General features: G+C 54.9%; 9 protein-coding genes across 9 annotated transcripts; 5 read left to right on the top strand and 4 right to left on the bottom strand.

The window, feature by feature from the left end:
* Window positions 1–48: 48 nt before the first annotated feature.
* On the bottom strand, window positions 49–756 carry SPBR_07829 (uncharacterized protein; the record flags this gene model as incomplete). The annotated part of the gene is made up of 2 exons (XM_040766083.1): window positions 49–572; window positions 657–756. 2 exons carry the CDS (start codon window positions 754–756, stop codon window positions 49–51), a joined length of 624 nt encoding a protein of 207 aa, XP_040617774.1.
* A 3296-nt stretch (window positions 757–4052) lies between these two features.
* On the top strand, window positions 4053–4976 carry SPBR_07659 (1-acyl-sn-glycerol-3-phosphate acyltransferase; the record flags this gene model as incomplete). The annotated part of the gene is made up of 1 exon (XM_040765913.1): window positions 4053–4976. One exon carries the CDS (start codon window positions 4053–4055, stop codon window positions 4974–4976), a length of 924 nt encoding a protein of 307 aa, XP_040617773.1.
* A 735-nt stretch (window positions 4977–5711) lies between these two features.
* SPBR_07343 (COP9 signalosome complex subunit 4) lies at window positions 5712–6989 on the top strand (the record flags this gene model as incomplete). The annotated part of the gene is made up of 1 exon (XM_040765597.1): window positions 5712–6989. One exon carries the CDS (start codon window positions 5712–5714, stop codon window positions 6987–6989), a length of 1278 nt encoding a protein of 425 aa, XP_040617772.1.
* A 427-nt stretch (window positions 6990–7416) lies between these two features.
* SPBR_07705 (lipase, gdsl) lies at window positions 7417–8289 on the bottom strand (the record flags this gene model as incomplete). Its single annotated transcript, XM_040765959.1, has 2 exons — window positions 7417–7735; window positions 7814–8289. 2 exons carry the CDS (start codon window positions 8287–8289, stop codon window positions 7417–7419), a joined length of 795 nt encoding a protein of 264 aa, XP_040617771.1.
* Window positions 8290–10905: 2616 nt separating this feature from the next.
* On the top strand, window positions 10906–17073 carry SPBR_06317 (serine/threonineeeee-protein kinase RIM15; the record flags this gene model as incomplete). Its single annotated transcript, XM_040764574.1, has 1 exon — window positions 10906–17073. One exon carries the CDS (start codon window positions 10906–10908, stop codon window positions 17071–17073), a length of 6168 nt encoding a protein of 2055 aa, XP_040617770.1.
* Window positions 17074–18144: 1071 nt separating this feature from the next.
* SPBR_07794 (O-methyltransferase) lies at window positions 18145–18890 on the top strand (the record flags this gene model as incomplete). Its single annotated transcript, XM_040766048.1, has 2 exons — window positions 18145–18619; window positions 18682–18890. The coding sequence occupies 2 exons, from the start codon at window positions 18145–18147 to the stop codon at window positions 18888–18890; spliced, it is 684 nt and encodes a 227-aa protein (XP_040617769.1).
* A 265-nt stretch (window positions 18891–19155) lies between these two features.
* On the bottom strand, window positions 19156–20124 carry SPBR_07622 (NADP(+)-dependent dehydrogenase; the record flags this gene model as incomplete). Its single annotated transcript, XM_040765876.1, has 1 exon — window positions 19156–20124. One exon carries the CDS (start codon window positions 20122–20124, stop codon window positions 19156–19158), a length of 969 nt encoding a protein of 322 aa, XP_040617768.1.
* Window positions 20125–21948: 1824 nt separating this feature from the next.
* On the top strand, window positions 21949–23235 carry SPBR_07338 (RNA polymerase 2 mediator complex component; the record flags this gene model as incomplete). The annotated part of the gene is made up of 1 exon (XM_040765592.1): window positions 21949–23235. The coding sequence occupies one exon, from the start codon at window positions 21949–21951 to the stop codon at window positions 23233–23235; it is 1287 nt and encodes a 428-aa protein (XP_040617767.1).
* Window positions 23236–24118: 883 nt separating this feature from the next.
* On the bottom strand, window positions 24119–24972 carry SPBR_07723 (uncharacterized protein; the record flags this gene model as incomplete). Its single annotated transcript, XM_040765977.1, has 2 exons — window positions 24119–24146; window positions 24218–24972. The coding sequence occupies 2 exons, from the start codon at window positions 24970–24972 to the stop codon at window positions 24119–24121; spliced, it is 783 nt and encodes a 260-aa protein (XP_040617766.1).
* Between the last annotated feature and the right edge of the window lie 2929 nt (window positions 24973–27901).

Here is a 27901-nt window from a genome sequence, read left to right as displayed (position 1 = left end):
ACAGTGGTAGAGCAGCCGCAGCCACCGACAGAGAGGGGGGCAGAATTCCTACGTTAAGACGAAATCAATGCCGGCTTGCTCGTAGTCAATACCGGCATTCTTTCGAGGATCGCTCATGTTTCCTGTCGCGAGGCCGTGGGGCGACTGACCAGTGCCATGCGGAGAGGTCAATCCGTGCTGGCTGTTGGCGGAACCGACTGGCGGCGGGGTAAAGGCACTCGTGTGTGAGCTGGGAGCTGCGCCGTAGCTCCCTGATGCGCTCGCGGAATAGCCGACACTCGGGTTGCTTGCAGTGTCGTCAAGCAGACTGCTTCCAAGGCCCGCTGGGAGAGCAGCACCGCTGTTGCTGAGGATTTGTCTGAGCTGGCGGTTCTCATCGGCCAGGCGGTCTTTGTCCTGGGCAATGTTGCTATAGATTTCTTTTAGTCTCAAAACCTCATCCTCGAGTGCCTTGATGTACAGCTCTTTGCGCTCGCGATGTGTTCTCTGGGCCTGGCGGTTGAGTTCCTGGCGGCGCGTCAGAGCTGGCCGACTGTCTGGCTTGGGTCCGCGACGTTTTGGCGGGTTACCATCTGGAGAGTATGGTTAGCAATCGAGGAATCTCTGGGATCTATCAAGGAGCGCCACTGACTGCGCATCGACAGAAAAACACTTACCCCTTGTTACGCGCTTCTCGGAGATATTTTTCAGAAAGCTGAGGCCCGTGTTGGTTGACGCGAGGCCGTCGTCCTGGAGCGATGCCATTGTCGACGTCATTATCGTGGCGGGACGAGATGGAGAATGAACACCAGCGGAGCGCAAGCGGGCACAGGGACGATAAATAGGATTGAAAGGCGTCCGTGGAACGTCCTGCGCAGGTTGGCAAGGTGGCCGGGTGCCAACAAAAGAATTCAGTCGATCACGGATTGGTTGTGGAGAGAACGAGGCAGCGCCAGCGTCGATAGAGGCGGTAATGCTCTTTCGATGCAGATGCAAAAGGCGAGGGGAATCCGACGGGTGGACGATGAAACTCTTGGAAGCCTCAGAAGAGCGTTACATCCAACTTTGCCGGGAAGGGGTCGACGGGAGTGGTCCAACCAGCCACAGCAGGTAATGATGCGCAACCACAAAAGGGGGCCTCTGTCGAACGTGGGCGGTTGGCAGGCGGAAAGGAGGGGAAGGGCTTAGTGCGCTGTGGCAGGCTACGGTGGCGATTTCGCTTGGAAGAACACTGGCAGCTTGCAGGTGCCTCTGCAGCCTCTAGTTGGTGTAAAAAGCTTCCACTTTAGCTCGTAGAAGGCACGACAGATAAGAGGAAGGAGAGCCTTTTGTGGTTTGGCGGGAGCGTTGGCGGAGACTTCAATCGACCATGCCGTGCTGACGACGAAATTATGCTGAGACCTGTTTAGAGGGGAGTGAGATGGGGGTGGGATGGGGATGGGAAGACAAAAGGAGAACAAGCGAGAGGATCCAACAGTACGGTTGAGAGTGTGTTTGATGGGATTGAACAGGAGGAGGGCGTGAGTGGCCAAGACGGGAGGCAGCGATGTCGTTCCAAGTAACACTGACCGAATGGTGTCTAGAGGGAAGACAATGTTGTTGTGGTTGAATGCTCGTTGCTTTGGATATTGGCCGTCGTGAAGTGTGTCCTGTGAGGCCTGCCCTGTGAGCAGAACGTGCGCTGCGATTTAAATAGTCGAATGAATTGAATTGACGCAGTCTTCTCTTGCGTGGTGATGTCGCGTTTTGTGAGATGTGAGATGGGGGCCTGGCCGTTTTATCAAGATGCGAGGCAACGAGATGATGTGCAATGGGCTCCAGGGGAATGGACGAAGTTTTCAACAGGGAGGAATATCAGAGGAAGTCATGGGGAGACCAGATATTAAAGAAAGAGCCGTCGAGTCACGACGGCAGCAGAAACGGCCAAGGTTGAAAGGCGAGACGGGCAAGGAAATGGTGCAGAACCCCGACGCCTTGGAGCGAAAGCCGTGAACCGCAAGAGCGACGAACGGCCGGAAGACGGTTGCAACGCCCCAATTTAGAGTAGAAAGTGGCGTCGCTGGTGTCCTTCCTCCCTGCTACTCTTACAACGTTTCGTTGTGGGTTCCCTTGCCCTTCTCCATACCTCGTTTCTTCTGTCGTCTTGTAAATTGCCTTTGATCTCTTTTTACTGTCATCCATTCTCGGTCCTCTTGCACCCGGCGCACGTCAACACAACTTCCTTCATCAGTCCATGCCGAAGCCATTACGTATTCTCGCTTCCTTCTAGCTTCTCTTGGAATTTGCTTTACTGGTACGGGTACAAAGTATCTTACATTGTCCTTGTACGTATTGTCACGTACGACGAATTTCTCTTTGTATCCTTTGCCCTAGGGGGCTGAGCACCACAAGCCGCTGACATGAGGGGCATAAAAAACGTCGGTCCCACTTCTAATGTTCTGTACTGGGTATTTCCGCTTCCAGGGCACATTATTCGTCGTGCCAAGATTGAAAGATGGTCCGCTTTTCCTCGCCCTGCCGTGGAATCCCTGACCACAACGAGCGAATGTCACTTTGAACAAAAGTCGTACGGCGATTCCTTTGAGGTCCATCCTCTTTCGTCTGCATAGCTTTCCCGTTTTTATCTTAACCATTTCGCCCCTCTTCTTAATTGTGCAGCACGTTTTGACGAGCAGCTCCTCCCTAACCAGGACACGTCGGAATGTACATGCATCTATGTCAGCAGACCGCGTATAGCGACTCCACCACTTTCGACCCGGTGCAATGTGAAGGACGCAAAAAGACGTTCAACTGAAAGTCGGTCTCGGCGGCGGGCTCGAGAACTTTAGTGGCATGTTGTCCATATTCTAGACTTGGAACGCTCTGCTGCGCCTGTACGATGTACATGTACAGCAGGTTTGGGTGGGTTCTTTCCCTCCTTTCGTTGCCTTCCGCCTCCTCGGTGTACCAAACTGCAGCATTCGCACTAGCGCTTAGCACGCTTGCCAATCGTGCCTGGTTGAAGGAATGCGACGACAAAAAGGGAAAGCATGATTAGACTGCGCTTGTTCTCGTCGTCTCTCATACGAAGGAATTACGGAGTGCTCCGTTCGTTTTCGCATCCGGCCTTTTGCCTTTGCTCTCCACCCTTGCCCTTGTCCCTTTTTGCATGATAGCTAGTATGCCGTTCGGAGCTGGCCCTCGTGGAGTTCCGGGCCAGATCGGTACTGGCAGTGTCCTTTGCGAGTATTTCCACCCACTGCTCTGTGCCTCTAACACTGTCTCTTTGGGGACATCTTTCACGGACACTGCCTGTGAGACGGACGGCGGTGTCGGCGAAACAAGTATTACACCCGATTTTCTTACTCTCAACCAACCTGTGATACTGATACTCTGGCACTCCCCTCCGGAGGATATGGGGTCTGCTCACTGACGCACTGTGGGGCAAGGCGATCTAGGGCTTACTGCAAGTTTGCAACAACGGCACTTTCAGTTTAAATCTTGAGAGTGGCACCGCATCCAATTCCAACGTGTCGTGGTGGGCAACTGGCCATATGATGCGATGCGCTGTCTGCGCATATGGCCGCTTGAAAGTGCACTTTCCTGCCTGAGACCATGGGCAGCGGTCTTCTAACCTCCTTGTCCCTGCGCTCCATGTGCTGTCCTTTCGAATAATGAACTCCCCAAAACGCACTTTCGCCTTAGTAAAAAAAGATAAAATGATTGAGCTGACGTAGCACGAAGAACGGCTTCTTCCACAAACCCGTTTTGGCCAGCTTCGCCTGCCTGAGTCGTAACGAAGTAACGGGCTTTCGACTCTCACTACCCCGGTCACGCGGGCTATCGCTGGATGCATAAGACGTGAAACAGTCAAGGCGCACGTAAGCGGCCTGAACGCAAAGCCACCGCGGCGACACGACACTCCCGTAGATCGTCACCTGCAGAAGCTTCAGTTGCCGTCTCTGAAGTCTGTCCTTGATCCAACGACCTCGGTCCTTTCCTCTCGATCCTGCCCTGTTCTCGCGGCAGCCAGACTCTGTACTCTGCCGTCATTCCACCCACCGCCCATATCTTCACGGATTCATCGCCCTACCATGGCCTCCCCAGTTGATCACGTTCGGGGTGTAATCATAGTCTTTCCTTGGCTCGCCTGGGTCTTCATCGTGGATGTTCTCCTTTCGGCTCTCCTACCTTTCCTCCCATTCGTTCCCGACGTTTGTTACAACATCTCATCTGCACTCGCCGAGTCCGGCTGGGCCTGGATCCAACTTATCTTCACAAATGCCAACGGGGCCGTCATCACTGACTCTGGCGATGCTCTCCCGCGCGGCGAGTCGGCCATTGTCGTAGCCAACCATGTGGGCTGGTCCGATTTTTACATGATCCAAGCCCTGGCTATGCGCGTGGGTATGCTTGGCCGCTGCCGCTACTTCGCCAAAACACAACTCAAATGGGTACCGTTCCTGGGCTGGGGCTTGTGGGCACTCGGGATGCCCCTGATCAGTCGCCGCTGGGACCGGGATCAGAAAGAACTGGACCGAGTATTCGCGGGTATTGTTGAGCGCCGGTGGCCGACGTGGCTTGTCAGTTTTTCTGAGGCAACGCGCTACACACCTGCCAAATACCAGGACTCCATGGCCTGGTGCACCGAGCACAACCGGCCGCAGCCGCAGCATCTGCTCTATCCACGGACCAAGGGCTTCGTCACTACTGTCAAGCACCTCCGCAAGGCACCGCAAGTCAAGGCTGTCTACGACCTCACCATTGCCTATGAAAAAGGCTCCAAGTTCCAAATTCCGCCCTCCATGTGGGAGACGCTCAGCGTCGCCCGTCTGAGTGACCGCAAGAACGGCAAAGGATACCGGTTCCACGTCCACGTTCGGCGGTTCCCCCTGGTCGAGCTGCCCACCAAAGACGACGAACTTGCTAAGTGGCTAGAAACTCGCTGGGTCGAGAAGGGCATATGGTTAGAGCAAAAGAGGCTGGAGTGGGCAGAGAGCCAGGCCGAGTTGAAATAAGAGTTTGAGCGCGAGATATAAAAAAAAAGAAGCAGAGGGGACACGTCACAGGGCCAACATAGCAGGATTTATCTTTTGGGATGAGATACGACGAATGGTCCAAGGGAATAAGGAACCCCTCAACAATGGAACGAATCTTTATATTATTCGTGCCCAGCGCTATATAAACTTTCCTTGTGGTTTTTCTTCCATAGTGTTATGTTTACAGGTATAAAGTTGGTAAATGGCAATGGTATACTTAGTTTAACAGTTTAGCCAACCATTTCATTTTCAGTTAATTTTACAAAAAAAAAAAAAAAAAAAAAAAAAAAAAAACTACACACCCCAGAAAATCTCAGAAACAAGGAACATACAAGATACACCAGAAAGGAATTTAAATTAAGTGAATATGAGTTTGAACATAATTGAGCAACTGGTAATTACTTTTGGCCATAAGCTGACACCAACTTAAACCCTGCCCAGGTTTAGCGACAAGTGTGCTATTTACGCTATTGCTTAGCGACTTTTGCTTAGCGAATTGGGCGCTGGTCGACTTTAGGCAGAGCCTGTTATCTTTATCGTGCGTCACGCCGATAAAGGGACGGAAAGGTGGGGAAGGAGCTGCTAGCCAGACTTGGTATGCTTCCTCAATCTGAGTAGCACCGACTTGCGATACATCTCTGCATTGCCGAGAAACGACACTTCCCTTACTGCAAGAATAGTGACGGGGCCAGAATAAGGCACTGAGACAACACCATGGCCAAAATCTCGAGCAAGGTGGCCGAACGCCTTGCGGGTGTCGACGACGCCAAAGACGCTGGCACCGCCCTCCTCGACATCCTCCGTGATTTTTCGACGATTTCCGGTCCGGCCACCATCCAGGACGACCTGGTCGCTATCGGCGACGCCGTTTTTGAGCGGTCATTGGGCATTGTGGCAGCACGGCAGGTGCTAGATCGCCTGATCAGCACACTGCGCAGCTTCGACAAAGACTCGTCCGACACGGTGTGGATTAGTGTGGGCGACCACCTGCTGCAGAAGCTCGAGGCTGCCGCACAGCACACAAGCTTCCTGGAACAAACAGCGGAACTCTATGATCTTGTGGCCACGGCACACGAAAACGACGAAGACTACGCGGCGGCGGCCAAGCGCCTGGCCTGCATCCCACTTGACAGCAGCCAGCGCCGGGTCAGCCAAGAGGACAAGGTACGCGTGTGGGTGCGCATTGTGCGCGACTACCTGGAGGTGGACGACAGCGCGGCGGCCGAGTCGTACCTCAACAAGCTCAAGAGCGTCATATTCGACGTGCACGACCAAGAGCTCAACCTGCACTTCAAGCTGTCGCAGGCACGCATCAACGACGCCAAGCGTGAGTTTCTGGCGGCCAGCACGGCGTATCACGACATCAGCTACAGTCCCGCCATTGCCGAGGAGGAGCGCATGCACACACTGAGCATGGCCATCAAGTGCGCCATTCTGGCCCCTGCCGGACCGACGCGCAGCCGTGTGCTGGGTCGCCTCTACAAGGACGACCGCGCGACACACCTCGTGGACGAGTACTCGATTCTTGAGAAGATGTTTCTGAACCGTCTTCTGACGCCGGCCGAGGTCGACAAGTTCGCCAAGAGCCTGCAGCCGCACCAGCTGGCGACGACGGCCGACGGATCGACGGTGCTGGCCAAGGCTGTCGTCGAGCACAATCTGCTGGGCGTTTCGCTGTTGTACCGCAATATCCCGATTTCCAACCTGGCGCGGCTGCTGGGCCTGGACGCGGCCAAGGCCGAGGAGACGACAGCACACATGGTCGAGCAAGGCCGACTGGTGGGCCGCATCGACCAGATTGACGGCTATGTGTGGTTTGAGGGCGGCGAGGCGTCGGGCGAAGCGGGCAGCGGGCGTACTGAGGGTGCCGTGGACAAGGAGCTGCGCCAGTGGGACACCAACGTGCAGAGCTTGGCCGAGGAGGTCGAGAGCATTTCTAACGCGCTTCAGCAGGTTTACCCGGGATTTGTCGCGCAGAATCTTGCAGCTTGAGCACTCTCGCCAGATATGACCGCCGTGTGGCCGTAGGATGACAGGTGGTGGTTCATGCATATGTGCATATATCGGCGTTCTGGACCTGGAAGCGACAGCATGCCGCTCGTCTTGTTTATGCTTATTCTTTTATTTTTATTTTAGATTTGTTTATTAACTTTTATTTTTCTTTCTTTTTACGAACTGCCTACAGAGTACTTAAGAATTTATAAAAAATCTCTACATTTATTGAAAGACCTATCATCGCTTGCATCTAGCCCATGTAGTAAAATATCATAAAAAAGCTTACTAGAACTCCAGTTTTATCTCATGCGGCCTTGTGGGTATCCTTTAGTCAGTACACGAAGAGAAAACAGTACCCAAACGAGAAAGAACAAAAACAAGAGGCAGAATCTCAGTGCCAACTCTGTCTAACCCCTTCTATCATCTAGTCGAGGTCCACTCGCCGTACAACTACATAACCGTGGCGGAGCTCGTCCGGCCCCAGCTTCTCTTCATCGAAGTTCACATCATCATCTCGGAACATCTTGCGTTTCCGGGGACGCACCGTAGAGAGTGTTGTTGGCTCTGGGCCGGCGGCAGCGCTTTCTTCTGCCTTAAGGATGCCAATGAGAGACTCGGCGACAAGTTCACCCATGCGGTCGTAACCGTCGGGTGAGAAGTGCACGGCGTCGTCCCAGTAGCGTCTACGCTCGTCGGCGGACATGTCTTCGTATGAAAAGGCCTTTTTAAAGTCAAACGCATGGCTGCATCAATTAGTACCACTCTCTGAAACCTGGGCCGGGTGTCGTCCGACTATGCGCCAAGGGCAAAGGAATACGTACAAATTCGAGCTTGTGTAGCCGAGGATCAACGAGTTGAGCTCGTCGCGGCGCTTGTTGATGCGGTTTACCGGATCGCCTGGCCGTCGTAGAATGGCTACCTCGGGAACAGTGAGTGCCAACACCTTGGTCTTTCGCATCTTCGCAAAGGACCACGTGCGCTCGAGATGTTCGAATATGGTTTCTGGCCGACTGTTGATGGCTAGGTCATTTGTACCGCCGAGCACGATCACCCAGTCGAAGATGCTATCTTGTGGCGTGCCTCGCTCGCGGTAGACCGTCCGCAGCCGACTGGAGAAGTGTTGTGTGAGCCCGCCGTCCATGCCATCCGCTTCGATGTCGACCTGCAATCCCGGAAAGGCCTCTTGCAGTTTCCGGCGCACCATGTGGAGGTAGGGATGGTATTGTAAGCCATCCTGGGTATAGCCGGCTGTGAGTGAGTCGCCGAAGCAGAGGATGCGAAGTGGCCGCAGGGCCATAGCGACGCCAACAGCAGAGGAGGGAGAAGAGTGATAGAAACAGAGAGGAGTGCGGGGAAGAGGATGACTTGCCGCTCAGAGGCTGGAAGTCGAAGGTTGGACGTCGGCGGCCGGAGTCAGTCGGATCGCAGTGAGGGTGATACAGATGTTGGTGTAGGTATATTTTACGTAGAAGCAGTAGGAGGAGCTTGCGTATGGATGGTAGAGTTGTGAATACTTATCAGCGTGACAGGGTCGGAGGCGAGAGGTTGACGGACGTGATCAATGTCGGGTGGGGCACAACTGGGAGCTGCCAGATGCCCCTGTAAGTGTGGGTTTGTTGCCTGCCTTGTGATGACGCTGGCCTTCCAGACCATTCCAGGCGGCGGGCGCACTACAGGCCACGCATTTCAGCGCAGGACAGGACGCCACAGGTGGCTTACGGGCAGCTAGGCTGAGGCGATTTAGACACTCGTGTGGAGAACTGTGACAGGTGGTTGTGTCATTTGTCACCCTGTGGTTATTGGGATTCTGAACATCAACAGAAGAAAACTGGCCGAAACTGTACAAGAACGTAGTGTATGTTTCTCAGAAGCACAAAACGATAACCATCAGCATTTTTGATCAAGTATGGTTGTACAAGAGTCCAGTATTCAGTTCATGCCGAAGGCAGCCTGCCACTGATATATAGACGTGCCGTCTGATACCGAGTCGACTGCATGGGAAGACATACCATTACAAGTCCGCCATCAGCTACCATTTCTATTCCTTTTGACGCGTGCCTCATCCCACGATACACCGACTTGGTTCATGGAAAATCCAGCCATGATAGTCACCCGTGACACGGCATGTGCACAAATTCACGCGCACTGTTTGTTTGTTGTGATAATACAGCAGCTATTATCTTGGCCCGGCTCGTACCACCTCTTAAAGCACGGTGTTGGACTGCATTTCGCATTTGACACTCCGCAGGGGTCCATGCCAGCCGGCGTTGTTTGCTTCTCGCGCTCTTTGAGACGGTTTGTCTTCAGGGGGGCCTTTCCTGGAGTGCCTCGCTTGTCGTTCAAACGCTTTGGGCCCCTCCCTCGCTCCCTACAACGGCCACCCGCTCACATTTCTCCCTTCCATTGCTCTTCCATTGTGCGTACGACATTCCTGTGCGTCTTTTCCCCTGCCGCTTAATCCCGGCCATGTTCTCTGCACGCTGATTGGCCCGGCCGCACATCAGGTGGGCTATTTAGCCTGGCCGCCCCCGTCCCTTGAGGCATGCGCTAAAAATGCGTGTGCTCTTTGGATCTGCGTAATGCGCCATCCAACGAGGTGTCGACTGGCTGGAGTAAGCCACTCACAGTCACCGTTTTACGGCGGACATGCACTGTGCAGTGTGCCGGCGTACGAGTAAGACATTGGGCGTCGGTTGTTTCTGCTCGCCTCGTCCACTGTCCTTGCTCCGCTCGCTTGCCATTCTTGCCAGGTCTTTCCAAATCCACACTAAATTCACAGGCCTCGTGACAGAATCCACCACGTCGAGACGGAGTAATTCGTACGGCACCTGGAAAACGTCGTAAGATTATGTTGCGTATTTCTAGATCGCCTTGGGCTGCCCCAGTCGTTAGCCTCCCTTGTTTACCGTTGGCAGTGTGTCGCAAAGCATCATTTCTTTTTGCACTATATGTATTTTTTGGTCAAGGAACCTTAATTTCTTAGCACTACTATTGCTGCCCTTTTGTGAGGGTTTCTTGAACCAATTTCCAGTTTGTTTTATGCGATTCTCCACTGCTGTTTGCTCCTTCCTTGCTTCGTTTCCTGCGTACACCGTAGTTGCCATTGGCGTCTGGGTTGTACTCAGTGCTCGTTTGCTCCTGATATTTTGACGTTATCTTACGTTTCTCTCCTGCCACTTAGTGGCTCTCCCCCCCCGCGTGTTGTCCCCTTCCGGCCCATCACTTTCTTCGCCGCGTCCAGACCATCACAGCGAAATCACCCACCTCGACACACCTCGAAGCAGCGGCAAAGCCAAAAGTTTCACATCTCTGCCCAGGACAGCCGACCGCTGACAACGTCCTTGTGTTTCCGAATATCGTCTGATCTCCCTGTTGCCACCGACGGATGCTGCCGTGACAGTCTCCCACCGTCCCGAGAACCGCCATTTCACTCCCATCACGTCCACAATCCGTCTGCGTCTATCTCTCCGGCAAAGGCGAGACTTTGGATCCCAATTCCGAAGACGCGAAAGGGACACCAGACCACGGTACGGACGGCGACGACGACGGCGACAACTACGGTCCATACGCTATAAAATATCGCTCTCCGGCTGCCGGCCTGTTTCGACATGTCTGGGAGTTTGGCGGTGCTCTAGCTCTGGCTCTTTGCCAGACGATAGCCAGGACCGCAGCGTCTATCGCGAGCGCTCCGACAAGATTGACGCCCGGTAATTCGACAGGGTATCGACCGAGCCAGCCCCGTCTGCGTGCGCTGCGCATTTCCCTTGACTTGCATATTGCTTTCGACGATAATCGTGCACGACTTTCGACCGTCTCCCTCCTCCTTTCCTGCCCGCCGTCCACGCGTCACCACCCACCGCATTGACATCTCGAGGCGTTATTCCTTGATGCCAGCCCCCAATCCGGGCCCGACATGGAGCAACCAGACCCCGATATGCTCGCCCCGCCGGCGGTGACGTCCCTACGCGATGCTGCTGGCAGTATGCAGCGGTCCTTAAGTGAGGACATCCGCGAAGAGCGGGACGAGCTGCGTGAGGCTGCCGAGCAGACCCTCAATGTCTTCATGGACCTCAACCTCGACGGCACCATCCGCTGGGTTAGTCCCTCGTGGGTAGACGTTCTCGGCACGCCCGTCGACGCCGTGCAGGGCACTGCCGTGGCCGACCTGGTCATTGGGGACAACAAGGACGTCTTTGCCGATGTTGTCAAGTTTATGAAGAAGGATGACTCTCGCAGTCAGATCGTTCGCTTTACTATGCGCCTCGGCGCCCTCTCTAAGCTCCTCCCTGCCGATCTCTCTCTCGGCCCATCCGAAGATGACAACGCGACAGACAGTCCGGATTCACCGGCCGACACTATCGACCTCGAGGCCCAGGGCATTATGGTGTACGACACTGCTTCAGGTGACGAGAGCCACACTATGTGGATGATTAGGCCATGGATGGCGCCGCGCGAGATCAAAATCAACCTCCCTCCACTTATTGTCAACTCCCTGGGCTCCGGCGCCGAGATACTCGCCAGCTACCTCACGCAGCTCGCCGAGCATGGCCTTGACGACGATAAGGACCACCCCCCGCCACAACCTGTCCTCTGCCGCATCTGCGAGCGCCAGATTCCACCATGGTGGTTTGAGAAGCACACCGACCTCTGCCTTCAGGAGCACACTGCTGAAATGGACGTCCAGATGGCCCAGGAGAGCCTGACCGAGCACCGCCACGCCATCGTGAAGGTGCTCGATGCCCTTGAGGCGCGGAAAAGCCGTTCGTTGACCGGCGACTCATCGCCACTGCTCATGGCCGAATACAAGGGCCTGTCCATCGGCCCACCGCTCTCCTCCAACTCTTCCTCATCTGCGACATCCTCCCCTTCGCCCGCCCCGGGCCGCTCCCGAGATCGTTCATCTGGCTTCGGACACGCACGAGGTCGATCGTTTGCCATTCGGCGGCCCCAGGCGCGGATCGTCGAACTGTTGCTGGATCTGTGCGACACGGCCATCGAGATCAGCACGCCGGCGATTAAAGAGTCGTCCTCATCCCAAGCCCCCGGCGAACTGCGCACACAGTCTCCCCAGTCCGAGTCCCGCATCTCCCAGGTGACCCAGTGGCAGTCACCAAGCAACAACACACTGGAGCAAGAACAGGGCCTCGCACTGCTCTGTTCTGATACGGAAAAGGTCGCAAAGGCTAAAGTCGAGACCGTTTTGCGCCACCGCCGTGTTATCGAATATGCCGAGCGTATTCGCGTCGAGTTTGCTGTCATCGTTCAAGATTGCATCGACGGTGCCATGCGTAAAGCCGCCAGGATTGCTGCTGGCCGCCTTAGCGACTCAACCGAAGACGAGGAAGAGGATGACGTGGACCAAGTCCCTCCTGTGGATGGCGAGACTGAGCCGCACACATTTGAAGAGGGCTTCTTTGCGGGCTCCTTCGATGCCCCATCTACCTTGGCCATGGCCCTCGAAAAGGCCAAAATCAGCGACAACCCTGACGACCGCCGACTGTCCCAGGCAACTCACTCTCTAAAGTCTGGCAGCCCTTCCGAATGCCCGACCCCCAAATCGAACCGAGGCGCAATTGGCATTCCTGGCCACCGCGACTCGCGTCGTGGATCGATGCTATTCGAACACGATGCAGGCGACAGTGATGGCAGCTTGCGGTCGTCGTCCCTCGCGTCTCGACCACCACCACGCACCGAGTCTCCCATCTCGGAATTCGGCGACCTTCGTCGCCAGGCTAGCTCGCGCCAGCATCACCGACGAAGTCTCATCATGTCAGGTACCGAATCACCACGCCGACAGGAATCGCCGTCTCGAGCGGCTGGCCACGCGCCGTCTTCTCCCCTGCGCATCTCAAAACCCAGAAGCATACCATTGCCTGCGGACGGTATGGCTTCTCCGGAGGCGTCTCCTATGTTGCCCACCAGCGAATTCGGTTCACCCTACATGAGTGCCCAGCACTCTTTCCAGCAACAGACACACCACCACCAGCTACATCACCACCGCAGGCAGTCGTCTATCTCCCTGTCGGCTGCTGGTGACTTCTCTGTGCGACAAGCGCCATCATCGCCGCGACTCAGTGCCGCTATCGGTGCTGCTCCTATGGCCCGCGCTGTCCCGCCATCGATTAAAGATTTTGAGGTCATTAAGCCGATCAGCAAAGGTGCTTTCGGTAGCGTCTACTTGTCCAAAAAGAAGTCGACTGGCGAGTACTTTGCCATCAAGGTGCTGAAGAAGGCAGACATGGTAGCAAAGAACCAGGTCACAAATGTCAAGGCGGAGCGTGCAATCATGATGTGGCAGGGCGAGAGTGACTTCGTGGCCAAGCTCTACTGGACCTTCTCGAGCAAGGACTACCTTTACCTGGTCATGGAGTACCTCAACGGCGGTGATTGTGCATCCCTCACTAAAGTTCTCGGTTGTCTGCCCGAGGATTGGGTCAAAAAATATCTGGGTGAGGTCGTCCTTGGCGTCGAGCACCTCCACAACCGCGGCATTGTCCATCGCGATCTGAAACCCGACAACCTCCTTATCGACCAAAAGGGCCATCTCAAGTTGACCGATTTTGGGTTGTCCCGCATGGGATTGATTGGGCGTCAAAAGCGTGCCCTGAACAGCACAGCATTGGAGCCAGTACCCGACTTACTGAAGCAAGGTCCTTTTGCCCGTTCGGCCTCGATTACGTCATCCCGCTCGGCGTCGCTTGACCTCCACAACTTGGGCGCCCACTCACCAGGCGGTACTCCCCAGATGACCCCAAGCGACTCAATTGGTAGCTTTAGCCAGCCGTCGTACTTCAACCTGAGCAACAACCTACCCCACGAAGCGCGCCGGGTCTCAGGCCAACGGAGCGACAGTGGTGGCAGCGATGCACTGACCAACATGATCAGCAACCTCTCGCTCACCGACGTGTCTTCCGCTAATTTACCACCTGCCATCCATTCCCCACAAAACGATGCCACTGCCACGGAGGGCAGCGGTTCCCCCGACCTCCCCTCCCTGCAAGCGACCAATACACAAACCAGCAGTGGCCCCGAACAGGGCAAGGGCACCCCGCCTCAGTCGAGTATGCCTCCACCGAACTGGGCGCTCTTTGACCCCGAAGATACAAACCGCCGCTTCGTAGGCACGCCCGACTACCTAGCGCCAGAGACGATCAAGGGCGAGCCTCAGGACGAGACAAGTGATTGGTGGTCTGTCGGTTGCATCATGTTTGAGTTCCTTTACGGTATCCCGCCGTTTAATGCTGCAGAGGCAGAGCAGGTATTTGAGAACATCCTGGCGCGTCGCATCCACTGGCCAGACGACATGGACGACGACGTGTCACCGGAGGCCAAGGACCTCATCAACAAATTGCTCTGCATGGACCCACATGCCCGTCTGGGTGCCAACCGCGACGAGAAGTTTGCCTCGGGCGGCGAAGAGATCCGAAGCCACCCTTGGTTCGAAGATGTGAAGTGGGACACCTTGTTGCAGGACGAAGCCCAATTCGTGCCGCAACTTGAAAACATTGAAGACACCGAGTACTTCGACGCACGCGGAGCAACCTTACAATCGTTTACAGAGGAGATCGAGGACCCGTCGTCATCTACGAGCGCACCTAGCACCGACTACGTCGACCGGCCCCACGATGCTTTGTCTCGCGTGCGGTCGCAGGCGAACTCGATGAAGCGTGGTCTAATGCCGCTACACATTCCGCCGCATGTCCGTGATCTCAAGAGCCGTCGTTTAAGCGAGCCGGTGGTGACGGACGACTTTGGAAGCTTTGCGTTCAAGAACCTGCCAGTGCTTGAGAAGGCCAACAAGGATGTCATCCAAAAGCTCCGGGCGGAGGCTCTTGCTGCGCAAAGCAAGCAGCCACCAGCGGGTGGGAGCTCAAGTGGCGCAGGCAGTAGCAGCACTTTGGCCTCTCCAAGCCCTGTGCTCGAAGGCAGCCCTGTCCTGCCAACTCCTACAACCGCAACCAACCCGCAAATCCAGCGAACACTGTCGAATGCCAAGGGCAGCCAACGACCGCAGTCGCCGTCTGGACTGAGCCAAGCGAACTCTTCACCCAGCCGCGTTTCGCAGCCCTCGTCACCGCTCCTTGTCTCATTCCACGCGGCACCCGACGGCCGGCGCAAGGTCTCCAATGGCATGAGTCTGCTCCCGCCAGCCAACACGACCGCCGGCATGCAGCACCTGCCCGGCAACCCGCTGATCGAGATCCCCCGTGTGCCGCCTAGTTTGCAAAAGGCTGCGACCACGGTCGGCGTGTCGTCTCCGGTCAAGGGGCGAGGTGCACCGCCGCCATTGCCTCTGTCGCCGCAGAAGGCTCTCTCTACACCGCGCCAGTCCAGCAACCCAACAAGCCGCTCGCGATCTTTGACCGTGGGCTCACAAGAAGGCAGTCCTGTCGCCACCGACATTCTTAGTCATCGCAACCGCCGTAGCCAGGTGTTTGACATGTCACCCTCCTCGTCAGACAACGAAGGCGATAAGGCCAACGCGATTTTGCTTCGCGTGCAACGCCGGCGGCAGAGCTCGAGACGCATGTCTCAGATTGCCATTGACAGCGGGCCCGTGTTCCGCCCTCTGGACGTGCTGATCTGCGAGGACCATCCCGTGTCTCGCATGGTGATGGAAAAGCTGCTGGAGAAGCTTCGCTGCCGTACCATCTCGGCGGCTAGCGGTCCTGAGGCTGTACGGTATGCAATGAGCGACATCAAGTTCGACATCATCTTTATGGAATACAAGCTACCGCAGATCAGTGGTGCCGATGTGGCTCGCATGATTCGAGACACCACCAATACCAACTCACAGACACCGATTGTGGCAATCACGGCTTATCTGAAGGAGCTCCAGGCGCGACAGCACTTTGATTCATTGATTGAGAAGCCCATTAGCTCCTCAAAGTTGACCGAAGTGCTGGCCAGCCTCTGCCACTGGAAGCCACCAGCACCAAACCAAGCATCATCACCTTCGTTATCCCTATCGCACCCTGCTCCGTCCGGCCTCCGTCAGGAGAACGGACGACTGGAGGACAGCCCAACGTCCGGATCGTCCATTTTCCCTCACCGACCAGGCAGCAGCTTCCGGGGCTCTAGCCGAGGTGATTCTATCGGATCGAGCCTGTTTGGTGACTCAGAGTCAATGACGACGGACGACATCCCCTCCATTGCCAATCGGAAAGCCACAGGCGATTGGGACGACAGCGGTTTGGGGATCTCCCAGGAAGAGTTCCTCAGCTCTGGCGCCCCAAAAGCGGTCCAGGCCGCGCCGCCTGCCTCCCAACCCGGAGCAGGGCCCGATTCCAAGCCGGCGACGCTAAATACACAGTCGACCGACACGTCGTCCGAGCAAACCCACGTGTCTGTGCCCGTGAGTTTGGCCATGCACTCCCCTGTTCCAGTGCCCCTGCCGCAGAGGTCGCTCGAGAAGTTGCGTGCCAAGCGTGAAGCCATTGAGAAGCGACGCCTCGACAGCAATATTGATTCGGCCGATGACGAAGACGACGAGCTAGGCCTGGGTCTCACCAGTACGATAACCAACGCCAGCAGCGGCAGTTCAAGTAGCGGCGGGAGTGGTCGTCAGGGCCCCCAACCGCCTTCCCAGTTGTCAAGCCAGCAGCCACCGACGGGCGCTGCGCGCCAGCATTTCCGCACCAAGTCGATGCTTCCGTCATCGAAGCTCGGCATTGAGATGATGCGCGCCAATAGCCACGATAGCGTGGTACTGTATGCCGGATCGGAGAGTGCCGTGACAAGTGCCAGCACGAGCACGGCAGGCCCGACCACACAGGTAGCCACGCCTGCCGATACAGATACGGAGGGGGCTGGTCCTGCGGGTGGAGAATCGTCGGTCCCTCGTACACCCGTGGCAGAAGAGACGCACGCAACACAAGAGGCACAGGAGGTACACGAGGAGGACGAGTACGATGAAATGGCTGATACGACTGTGATTCACACCTCCCCTGATGAGTTGACTGCGGCCTCCCCTGGCAAGGATAGGGACGCTGCCCAGTCTGCGGACACAACTGTTGCCGAGACCAAGGCTGCTGCCAGTGCCAGGGCAGACTCACCAAATGACTCGGAGAATTTTATCTGAGCACTGCAGCAGGATGCGGATGTAGGAGACGGGAGAGTGGAGGGCTGTTTTGCGTTTCGAGACAGGGTAGGAGAGTGAGCAAGAAGAGCGTGTGCTTTGCGTTCGTTCTCATTCTTCTCGTCGTTTCCTTGTTCATTGTTTGTTTTATTTGTGTTCATGTAAACGCAACTATTGCAGCGAGGCGTTTGATGGCTTATCCCGAGATTGTTGAGCCTTACTTTGATTGTCAATTTCATTTGTTTACTTTGCTTTGATGCCGTCTATTTTGTTTTTGATTCTATGTGTACCTTTCGGGATTTGACTACCCTGCCGCTGTTGCGCTCTTTGCTCTTGGAGTTTCCATTTTCCGAAGAGCCTCTTGCGTTAAAATGATTTTTTTTTTTAAAAAAAGCACGATTAGGAAAACGTCCGACAAAGGAGCAATGTCGTATTGTCGTAGTATCATGCATTATTTTGAGGTATATCCGTTTTTGTCTGCCTCAGGTCGTACGCTGTCATTTTGACCGTCCTAATCATCAGTTACTTACAAAGGCCAATTAAGTACTATGTAATTCTCCTTAGACTATGTACATTTTCGTCGCGGAGATTAAGATTATTTTGACGCTATTTGAAAACAGCGCGCCCTGTGACACGCCCGTGGAGTTGTCTGGCTCGTAAGGAATGGATGCCGGGGTGGTATGTGTCACTCCGAGGAGTCTCAATTCGATGCATCTCCGTCTTATGCCCGTTCAGATGCAGCACAACTGCTCCGAAAACGTTCGTCTACAACATACGCCGAGACGAATTGGTGTCAACAGTGATCTTGAGTGATGCGGAAGCGGATGTCACGGGAGGCAGCGGGGAATATATTTCTCCTCTAGCACCTAGGTGCCGATCCAAGGTTTAGTGTTGCTATAGAACGGCCGATCCCCGCAGTGGATTTCTGCAGGCCTGTTTCGTGAGTCAACAGACCGTGAGTCAACGGAGGACGGAATCTGCAGACTATTTTAATCTGCTACGTCCACAGGCACCAAAGCGCAGCCAACAAACATCGTCATCCTGAACCCATGACACACCGCACCACAGCACACCATGTCTCCCAATACCGCCATCCGCGATGAGCCGGAGCACATCCGCACGCTCTTGACGCGCCTCCACGGTGAGTCCAAGGCCCAAGAAGCGTCGCTGTCGCGGGCGCACTACGACAAGGCGTTGATCCACGATGTGATGCGCGACAAGTTCATCGCGCTCGACGAGGACAAGGCGCACTACATCTACCTGCTGTTGCGGGCGACAGGGGCGACCACGATCGTGGAGGCAGGCACGTCGTTTGGTGTGAGCACCATCTACTTGGCACTGGCCGCTCTGGCGAATGCCAAGGCCGCGGGCGGGGGCAAGACAGCGCGTGTCGTGGCGACGGAGCACGAGCCGACCAAGGCGGCACGGGCACGCGAGCACTGGCAGCTGTGCGGCGACGACGTGGTCAAGGCGATTGACCTGCGCGAGGGCGATCTGCGCGAGACGCTCAAGACGGATTTGGAAGCGGTCGACTTTCTCCTTCTGGACAGTAGGTCAAGAACCCCGATTGCTGAGCCTTCTTGCATGGACTCCGGTTATTCACACACACAGTCTGGACACCCATGGCGCTGCCGACGCTCAAGATTGTGCAGCCCAAGCTGCGACACGGCGCGCTGATTATTGCCGACAACACGGTCACGGCCAAAGACAGCTACAAGGAGTTTTTGGACTACGTGCGTGCGCCGGGCAGTGGTTTCATTGACACGACGGTGCCGTTTGAAGGTGGCCTCGAGGTGCTTGTCTATGCTCCAAGCCAGTAGGCTAAACGTGCCATTAACGTATTGAGGACTTTGGAAAGACAGGCGAGCTCAACCCTAGCTGTAAGCCTGGTCGATTGTTTACGTTTGTTTTATGAGTCGTGTTCTATGCAAGCGCCATTTCAACAATGCATGGTTAAGCAGGGTCAAGGAAAGACTGCAAAATAAACCCATATTCATAACCACATATTCACTATGGACTCTCCTCCTGCAACTGCCTATCTTCCTCTATCTATAGATTTCACAAAGTTGGTCCATCAAAGGGGACCTAGTAGGCACGACCTGTATCACGGACACCGACAATGGCGAGACGCAGGTAATCGGGGTTTTCCTCGAGATGCTTCTTGAAGTCGCCGGTGCGCAGCTCGTCGACGTCCCAATTGGCGGCCACGTAGCGGCCATGCAGAAAGTGGGCCTCCTTGGAGGCAGCCCAGACGGCAAATGAGCCGGGCAGATCAACGGAGTCGAAGGGCAGCATGTCCTCGGTGATGCCAAAGTTCCTCCAGTCGTCGCCGTACAGCATGCCCGGGTGGAAATTGAGGACCTGCAGCTGATCGGGCTTGTAGGCATCAGCGATCTGCATAATAGCAAACGTGGCGGTCGACTTGGTCAACGGATACGAGGGCCGCACGGCCACGATCGGATTCTTCAGCATGTGGATGGCGCCGGTGGTTAGGTGGAGGAGTGTCTTGGGGCTCTTGAAAAAGTCCTTTTGCTTCTGGAACTTCTCAGCAAAGTGCAGCGCGCCCTTGACGTTGACTTCAAACTCGCGCCACAGGGTTTCGATGCCCAGGTTGTGCAGCAGCTTGGCCTCGGCAGGGTAGGCGGCGTTCAGCACCAGGATATCGATGGAAATAGCCTCGGCCGCGAGCCAGTCCCAGAGGCCAACTACCTCGTCGTCCTTGGACACGTCCACAGACCGGGAAAGGAACGTTGTGGGCGACTCGATGCTGGTGGCGTACGACTTGAGCTCCTCAACAGCCGCATCCAGAACAGCCTTGTTGCGGCTGACAATGATGACCGTTTTGGCATGGGCCGTGGTGAAGGCCGTTGCAATAGCCTTTCCAATGTTAGTGCCACCACCAGTAATCAGCACAGTCCGGCCGGCCTGGGCCAGCTCAGGCCGTGCAGGGTCAATGGCTCGGTACGTGCTGCTGTGGGAAACCGTGGTGAAGGTAGCCGGGGCCGTATCCATGTTGGCCAGAGAGGACAGGTCGAAATCTTTATGAGCGGCCATTGTGGGCGGTGGGGGAGATGGGAGAGGAAAAGTATAAAGTAAGTGGTCGATGTGGATATGTGAGAGCGAAAGTGAAGATGTTGGGTTGAGGACGACTTGATTCAAAGATCGATGATCATGTTTTGTGTGACCTTATATACCAGTTGACGACCTCATATTCCACACGACTACACCACACGTCTTAACCGGCGACATTTCAAAGCGCCAAATACAACCAACGGCGTGCTTAAAGTCTCAGTAGGTTTTTGTCATGGCCTTGCGTGACAAAGTCCGTAAATGTTCCTGTCTACGGACGCTTGTGGGCATTTGCGGGCGCTAGTGGCCAAATCCGCCGACCTGACGCGGACACGCTGCGGTGGCATGCGGACGGTATCGTGCGGACTGGGCTCAATTAACCTTGTTACAGCGGACGGAAGTGGACCACCGGCGGCACATTGCGGGATCTAGCCTAATTAAGCTAGCGCCCACCCGCTGTCAATGCCAAATCAAGCGCTGACGAACAGGGCTTGGTGGTAATGGCCAACACAAAGTCGCCGAAGGCCACAGCACATAATGTAAGTCATGTAATGCGAGTCGGTTGAACATCACTCTCCGAGACATTTGTTGGTATTTGATAGTGGGCGATGCCATTCCGCAATACAATACTGGGTATACTTGGCCAATAGCGTTGCAGCGAACGGAGAAACCTGGGCAGCAAATCTTGTCATACATATTCTCCTCTCCAATTGCCCCATACTTCATTACATAGGAGTCGCAGTCAAAACAGGAGGATAGAATGGGTCGGTTAGCGGATGTAATTACGTCTGTCGTCCAACGGCAATGACATGCCAATATCGGCGTCAAAGTTGATGTCCTTGAATGGCTCCGTGATAAGTCGTAGTGAAAGTCATTGTGCCTTGGTGATGACAGCATCTCGGCAAGGTCTGATCCCGGCCGTAGTTCCGGGGGCCGAGGATAGGCCTCGTGGCACGTTTTGTGCTTGGTGCCCACGAGTCGGCCGTCGCCCCGAGCTTTGCCGTCATCGCGGCCCGCTGGAACCGCCGCGAAAAGCAGCCCATCCGCCAAGTTGCTTGGCTCTGTGGCACGCCGCTTTTCGCCATCCTGGGATCGCTGATTAGCTGCTGCTTCGGCCACATGAGCGACCGAGACACTGCCTTGTAGTGGGCCATGTTTTTGAATTTCGACTTCATCACCTTCGTCCGGGCTTGGTGATCGGTTTTTGTTTTCCGTCGGATCGCTGGCGGCGCGCTAGGCGTCGGGCGTTGGTCTTCTATACACATTTACTAACAACTGCATAACATATATTGGATAACACCTGTTTTCGTGTGGTACCCCTGATGCTCCTCCCTGTGTACACGTGGAGGAAGGCAAAACGCCACGAGGCAGCTGTTCGTGGTGAGGTCCAAGAAGATCCAGACGTTGGAAGACAAAACCGACTACGAGATCAAGAGCTTCCGCAATGTCACGTTGAGTAGTATGGGGAATTTGCACACCCTTCTGATAACATTTAACTGTATTACTTACAATAGTAATGATTTGAGTGGCGTACCAGGCACGTCAACGCTGTCAAATGGCTGAGGAACTGGTGTCGCTTTTACGGGCGGCTTTGCAGTGGACGGAAGTGGACGACGGAGGGTGGGAGCTGGGCGGACGCGGGCGGAGCTGTGCGGGGTCTAGCCTAATTAAGCTAGCGTCCGCGTGCCGCCACAACCATCGCTGACAAACAGGAGGTAGAAGGAGCGATGGATGCCAGCAATCGACTGCAAACTGCGCTTCTACTCATCGGAATACTATTCCACAACCACACACGAGGCGCATGCCAGTATGGGGATGTTCCTTGAGCCAAAGGCGTGCAAGGCGTGCGCCAAGTCGAAGCGCAAGTGCGGTCGCGAGCAGCCTGCGTGTTTGCGCTGCCAATCCCGTGGTACCGCCTGTAACTACCCGCTGTCGCGACCAGGCACCTTTGTGGCGATCCTCGACGATGCGCCGCCTACGGTGAACACGGCCCCCACACCGTCGCTGGCTATCACATCGACCAACGGCACCCCCGAGGCAAGCATTCCGTCAGCGCGCTGCGTGCTGAGCCGACCCCCTCTCTCACCCTCAACAGCGTCAGCCGCGATTGTGCCACCTGGAACTCCATCGGCTTGCCATACGCCAATACCACCCATCAGCTCACACCAGTGCCTGGCCTGGTTTCTCAACACCAACTCGTGGAAGATTGAACACTCGGAATCGTCCGTGTCGACAGCATACAGCAGCTCATTTCTCAAGATGTATGTGGCACGCATGCAGGACTGGCTGGCGCAGTGGGCCGACACTGGGACGAATCCGTTTATTCACCTGCGCCTCTACGATGCGCGGTTCCCGGACAACCTGCAGATCGCCTACACGACACTGACGACATACCTCAACCGCACCAAGCACAACGCCGAGCTCGTCCTCGACATTGTCGAGAACCAGGCGAGCAAACTGGTCGACAGCAGCGACGACGGCATCCTCTCCGGCGGCAGCGACGCGTCGCACGACCTCAGCCTCCTGGACCAGTGCGCCCGGTTGCACGCCCTCGTTGTGTACCAGACGATCAGCCTCTTTGACGGCGACATCCGGGCGCGTCACCTTGCCGAAGGCCGACTCCCACTGCTGAGCCGCTGGGCAATGCAGCTCGTGGAGAGCGCGCGACAAAAATTTTCGTCGACATCGGCTGTGCTGGACATGACGACGGCCCTGTATTTTGGGCCCATGGACAGCCACGAGCATCCCTGGTACCTTTGGATCTTGACGGAGAGCATACGACGGGCGTGGCTGATCGCCAACGGCCTCAATGCTATTTATTGCATGCTGCAGCGTGGCTGGCACCCGTGTCCCGGCAGCGTCATGTTTACGACGCGCAGAGGTCTCTGGGATGCGCCGTCGGCGCTCGAATGGGAGGCGAACTGCTCGGTCGGCGCGCCGGAGGGAGTCGGATTTATGCCCCGGTTCGCGCTGAACCAGCTGTTTCGGACGTCGACGCCGGACCAGGTGGATGACTTTACGCTGCTCATGATGGAGATTACCTACGGTATCGAGCCGGTGCAGAAATGGCAAAAGGAGAATACGACGAAGGAATAAACAAGTCGGCGGATGCGATGCGTGTCTGATTTCCTCTGCCGGCGTCAAATGGGAAGCTGGTAGTATAGCAGTAGGGCGTGATGCTACAGAACAGCGGGGGGCGATCCTGCCGAATACTTTCGATACTGATATTAAAACTAGCACGTTGTTGTCAATATCTAACTATCTTCAGAGCCATATCTCACCATTGCCCCATAGAATGTCCACTTCACGGTGAATTATGAATTGCAAAATAGACCGCAGTTCCATGTTAGCAACCCATTAAAGCGCTCGACTGTGTACGGAAACCGATTTGTAGACGACACGCTTCTACGCTGGTTCGTAAAGAAGAAAGAAAGCTCGGTATACTTTAGATTAAGAAAACATGGCAACAAACAGGTCAAAATTATACTAATTGATAGTAGTGGTGGACAGAAGATAACGAAAGCAGATACTGAAACCATGAAAAGCGTAATGAGATGTTGAAACGATGTAAAATCAGAGGTCAAACGCGAAACATGAAAGAAGGCATCGATATGAAATAAACGACAAAACAAGACGACGAAACAAGACGCATCGAAATCCAAAAACGAAGACTCATAACAGGAGAGGGGGTTAGTGCACGATTCGGCTCCTTGCTTATCTAATTTTCTCCTTACTGATGTATGACGAACCCTTGTCGTTATACACCCAGACGCGTTTCCCGTTGAACACTCCTTCTTTCCATTGAGCCCGTCTTGTCGACCTCGATTTTCTGTTTGCACATCGAAAGAGGTACTCGTCGGGCGACAACACGTGGGAAACTTTCCTAACGGTCACAAATTCAACATAGGCCTGTATGTTGTCAGAGTTTCCTGTCACAGAATCAACCAGCATTCGACCAGAGGATGTATCAGTATCCTCCCTACCACTTGGCCCATGACTGCTTCCTGCTGCTACCTCATGTGGCATCGTAGTAGAAGCCGATGGAATGGCGGTGTGAGTTTCGCCAGCTTGTCCGGACGCTTCGCCCATATCGATGATTGCCTGTCCACTCCCCAAATCATAGTCGGTAAGGTCAAATTGTGCGTGGGATTCGGTAAACTGGTCCCAGGTCATGTCATCGCCTTCGTCGTGCATCATCGTTCCCTCGTATCCAGTTTGAGGCTCAGCGCTGGGAAGGCTCGAAACGCCCGGTGTATCGCCGGAATGGGAAGCTGGATGAGACGCAGATGTCGACATGGTCTCCGTCAATATGGACGCAGTGTGGTTCTTGATTTCTTGCACGACATGGAAAAAGACAACAGCATCGGGGTGTTTCGCATCGATGTATTCGGACCGAGTTGCTGTGACTCCAGGTTGGCCGTGTATGGGAGTCAAACTTCTGGTTTCGCAGTCAAACTTCCACAGACGGAAGGACAGGCCGATTGTAGTCATCGCCCAAACCTCGCGATTGGCAATATCGTCGTCCATGGGCACGTTGAGATTGCAGACGTCATAAACTTGAAGCTCAACTTGTCGTGCGTTTCCGATATCGCTCTTGCACTCAACCCACAGCAGAGCAACTTCATCGTTCATCGTGTTGCTCACCCGGGTAACTGCCATGTCGGAACGGCGGAGGGAGTCATCGGGGTTGACCTCATGCTGCACCATATAGAGATCTCGTTCCCAAAAGGCATGCTGCAGGGCAATGTTCCAAAATCCCCTAGCTTTGGACTCGGATGCGCCACATGCTTTTTTATAAAGCATTTCGAGCACCGGGTTAATGACGATCGTCATAGTTGCAGTTCTTGTGTACACGGCGGTTTTGTGTTTTTTGAAGTGGTCTTTGTCGTCTTGGATTGTAACGACCGCCCCGACAGAACGAAATAGAAGGGAGCAGGTGCAAACTATATAGTGCTATGCAATGCTAATGGTGTCGGGCATGTCACATTCTGACAAAGGAGGCAACTTTTCTTTGAATAATCACAGCTTTCCCAGGCCTCCACTTGCGAGCCTACGTTTTAAAATAGAAAGAGCCTCGCGATATCTGTCGCCATACGCAGTTGCTTTTTTAGCGCCGGCCCGTTCCGCGGCCTATGTCTTCCACACCAAATTGTCTGTCTACTAGCCAGGTCAGCATCAGACCTTGGAGTTCCATCAGCGCCTACGGTATCCAATAAAATGTTGGTTCTGCGTTTCACGTCACATTCAATCTGAGAGATGGTTGGCCATTGTTGATTGAAAAGAGTGCAATACTACTCCACTCTTATGCCCCTTGAAGCTCGATGCCATTATGATACAAATATGTCCTGCGCGGACTGAACCACCACTCAAGGACGCCACGCCACGGTACTGTTGTCCATTTGTCCTTGAACCAATCGTCGTCGTCGAAATCGGCCCGAATTTCGTTACTGTCACTTTCATTTTCCAGTGCACGCGATGCGACGGCGGCAACATAGTAGCCGTCGTAGAGGCTTGCTGTTCGTTTTGACCAATGCGGGAACCGGCTGGCCTGAAATCGTCGGTGGCAAATGTGCAGACCATCAGACCGCGATTGGTCTACCCTGAACATGCTTGGATTCAATTCGTCGGCCATCGTTGCCGCCCAGTCAACGCGCCACTTGCCAACATATGCAGGGGCTCGGCCGTCTGCGTAGGAAACCAACATACCAACGACCGGACGGTGCGGTACAATCGGTTCAATGCAAAGTCGGATCGATGCGATATTTTCCAATGAGCATGATGAATACAGGCCGCCCGGCAGTGGTCCTCGGAAAGGACCAATCGACAAGGGTGATTGACGATGCAGCATCTCGTCCATCAGCATAGCTGGCGGTCGCTTCTGTTCTGCATCGGCCTGTGGCAAGTGTGCAGGGTCCTCAAGGTCCGCCAGGCCGAACGCAGTCAACTGTACTGTGAGCCGGACGCGGTGCTCGTCAAGACGGTTGAAAAACATACGACAGCAATTGCCGTTCCGAAGGCGGGCGAGGCACCGTACAGTTGAGCGTTGCAAGTAGTCGCCCCAGAAAGCCCCAAATTCTTTTCTTCGTCCATAGTTTGTTTGAAACTACACCAGAAAACAACAAAGAAATTAGTGCAAAGCCACGGTAACGTCGGGCAGGTCTGCGTTAACACTCACCACAAGTCCAAGACTGCTCTTCGGGTTAGAACCAGGCCTTTCATAATATGCCAGACGCCTGTAGATGGCAACAATGGTCTCGCCTGGCACAAGTGGCATGTACACCCAGGAACAGTAGGCAAGCCCAGGGTCCATATCATAGGCTCTTGCAAGCGCTTCACTGTCTTCGCCCCGTGTATGTGCAATGATGGAGTAAATTGATCCACCGTTACACGCCACTGAGTAACCGACGGTGTCTGGGTAATTGATGTTAACATACGACATGCGGTACGGGCCGGTCGCGGTTCTTTCGCTCGGAGATGGTCTACGTGGCGGCATAATATAGCTTGTCTGGGGCGTCGAGACAAGGGGCACCGGCCAGAGAAACTGTGATTCTGAGATAGGTACGGCTGCAGCGGTATCAAGAACAGCAGGGGCTCTGGAGATGGATCGCAATTTAATGCCCTAGTACTCCGTCAGTACATATATACAGTTATATGTTGGAGGGGAATATGGACGGCGGTCGCAGAACTTACGTCACTTTGAATCCTCAGTGTTAATGGGTACCCGTCCGCTGATTCTGCTGCTTTTAGGTCCAAGGACTCGCAATACCAAGAGACTTCATGTCTTAGAACTTGTGTTTGGTGACGGCACCAAGTAGTGATCTTGTCTTGGTCGTCGGCATCTTCGTGGCGAAAAAAACGGACACAGCGAATGCCAAGGTGGTCGCCGGCCACAAAAAGACGCACGTGGGATGCGTTCGTTCGCAGACGTCCGGGGAACACTAAAAGGCACAGCTTCGTCATGGTTTTGTCGGCGGCATGCGGCGTCACGAGCTGCGGATCCGCTCGCGACAGGCTATGCACGTAGTATCGCCCCTCGTAGAGGATAAAAGAAGCATACACTGGTTTGTCTAGATCAATGCGAGCTAACCCTTCCCGGAAGGTTAGCTGTGCATCCAGTTGTGCTTCAGATTGTGCGTCAGCTTGTATTTCGGTTTGTACTTCGGGCCGTTCTTCATTTCGTGAGGTTCCCGGGCTGTCTCGTGGTGCTCTCCCAGTTGTGTCTCGCATTGCGTTTCCGGTGGTGTTTTCGGTGGTGTCTTCAGCAGTGTCTTCAGCGGTGTCTACTTGTGCTTCCCCGGGCCCGTCCTTTGATATTCCGTCGAATGGCTTATTTACTGCTTCCTGGTGTGAATTATCGTGACCTTCTCCTAATGTTCGAGGCTGCGGTATTTCTCGCGCATCAAGTTTCGGGTCATCATCCACACGATCGGCCAGCACCAGGGCCGAAATAAACGCGCACTCGCCCGTCAAGTGCTTTGCCACCATCATCCACAGCTCCATCGGCAGTGGACGCATCCAGGTATTAGAGCCCTTTGAGCGTGGTTCTGCCAGGTCCGACAGCCGCCGGGCCAGTGAATGTTGGATACGGGCGACCCGATGGAGCTCGTCTGCGTGGGAGATGGGAAACGTGTATTGTGTGATTCCAACGAAGATTCGAGATATTGTAGACCAAGGTGCGGTCCCGTTGGAGGTTATGTCGGTACTTATTTCGACGGACAGGTGGCTTGGCAGGCGGCCAGGAGTCGATGGCAAGGGCATAACG

The sequence above is a fragment of the Sporothrix brasiliensis genome, assembly GCF_000820605.1.
Source record: "Sporothrix brasiliensis 5110 chromosome Unknown Cont20, whole genome shotgun sequence".
Lineage (NCBI taxonomy): Eukaryota > Fungi > Ascomycota > Sordariomycetes > Ophiostomatales > Ophiostomataceae > Sporothrix > Sporothrix brasiliensis.
This window is presented reverse-complemented; position numbering and strand designations above follow the sequence as displayed.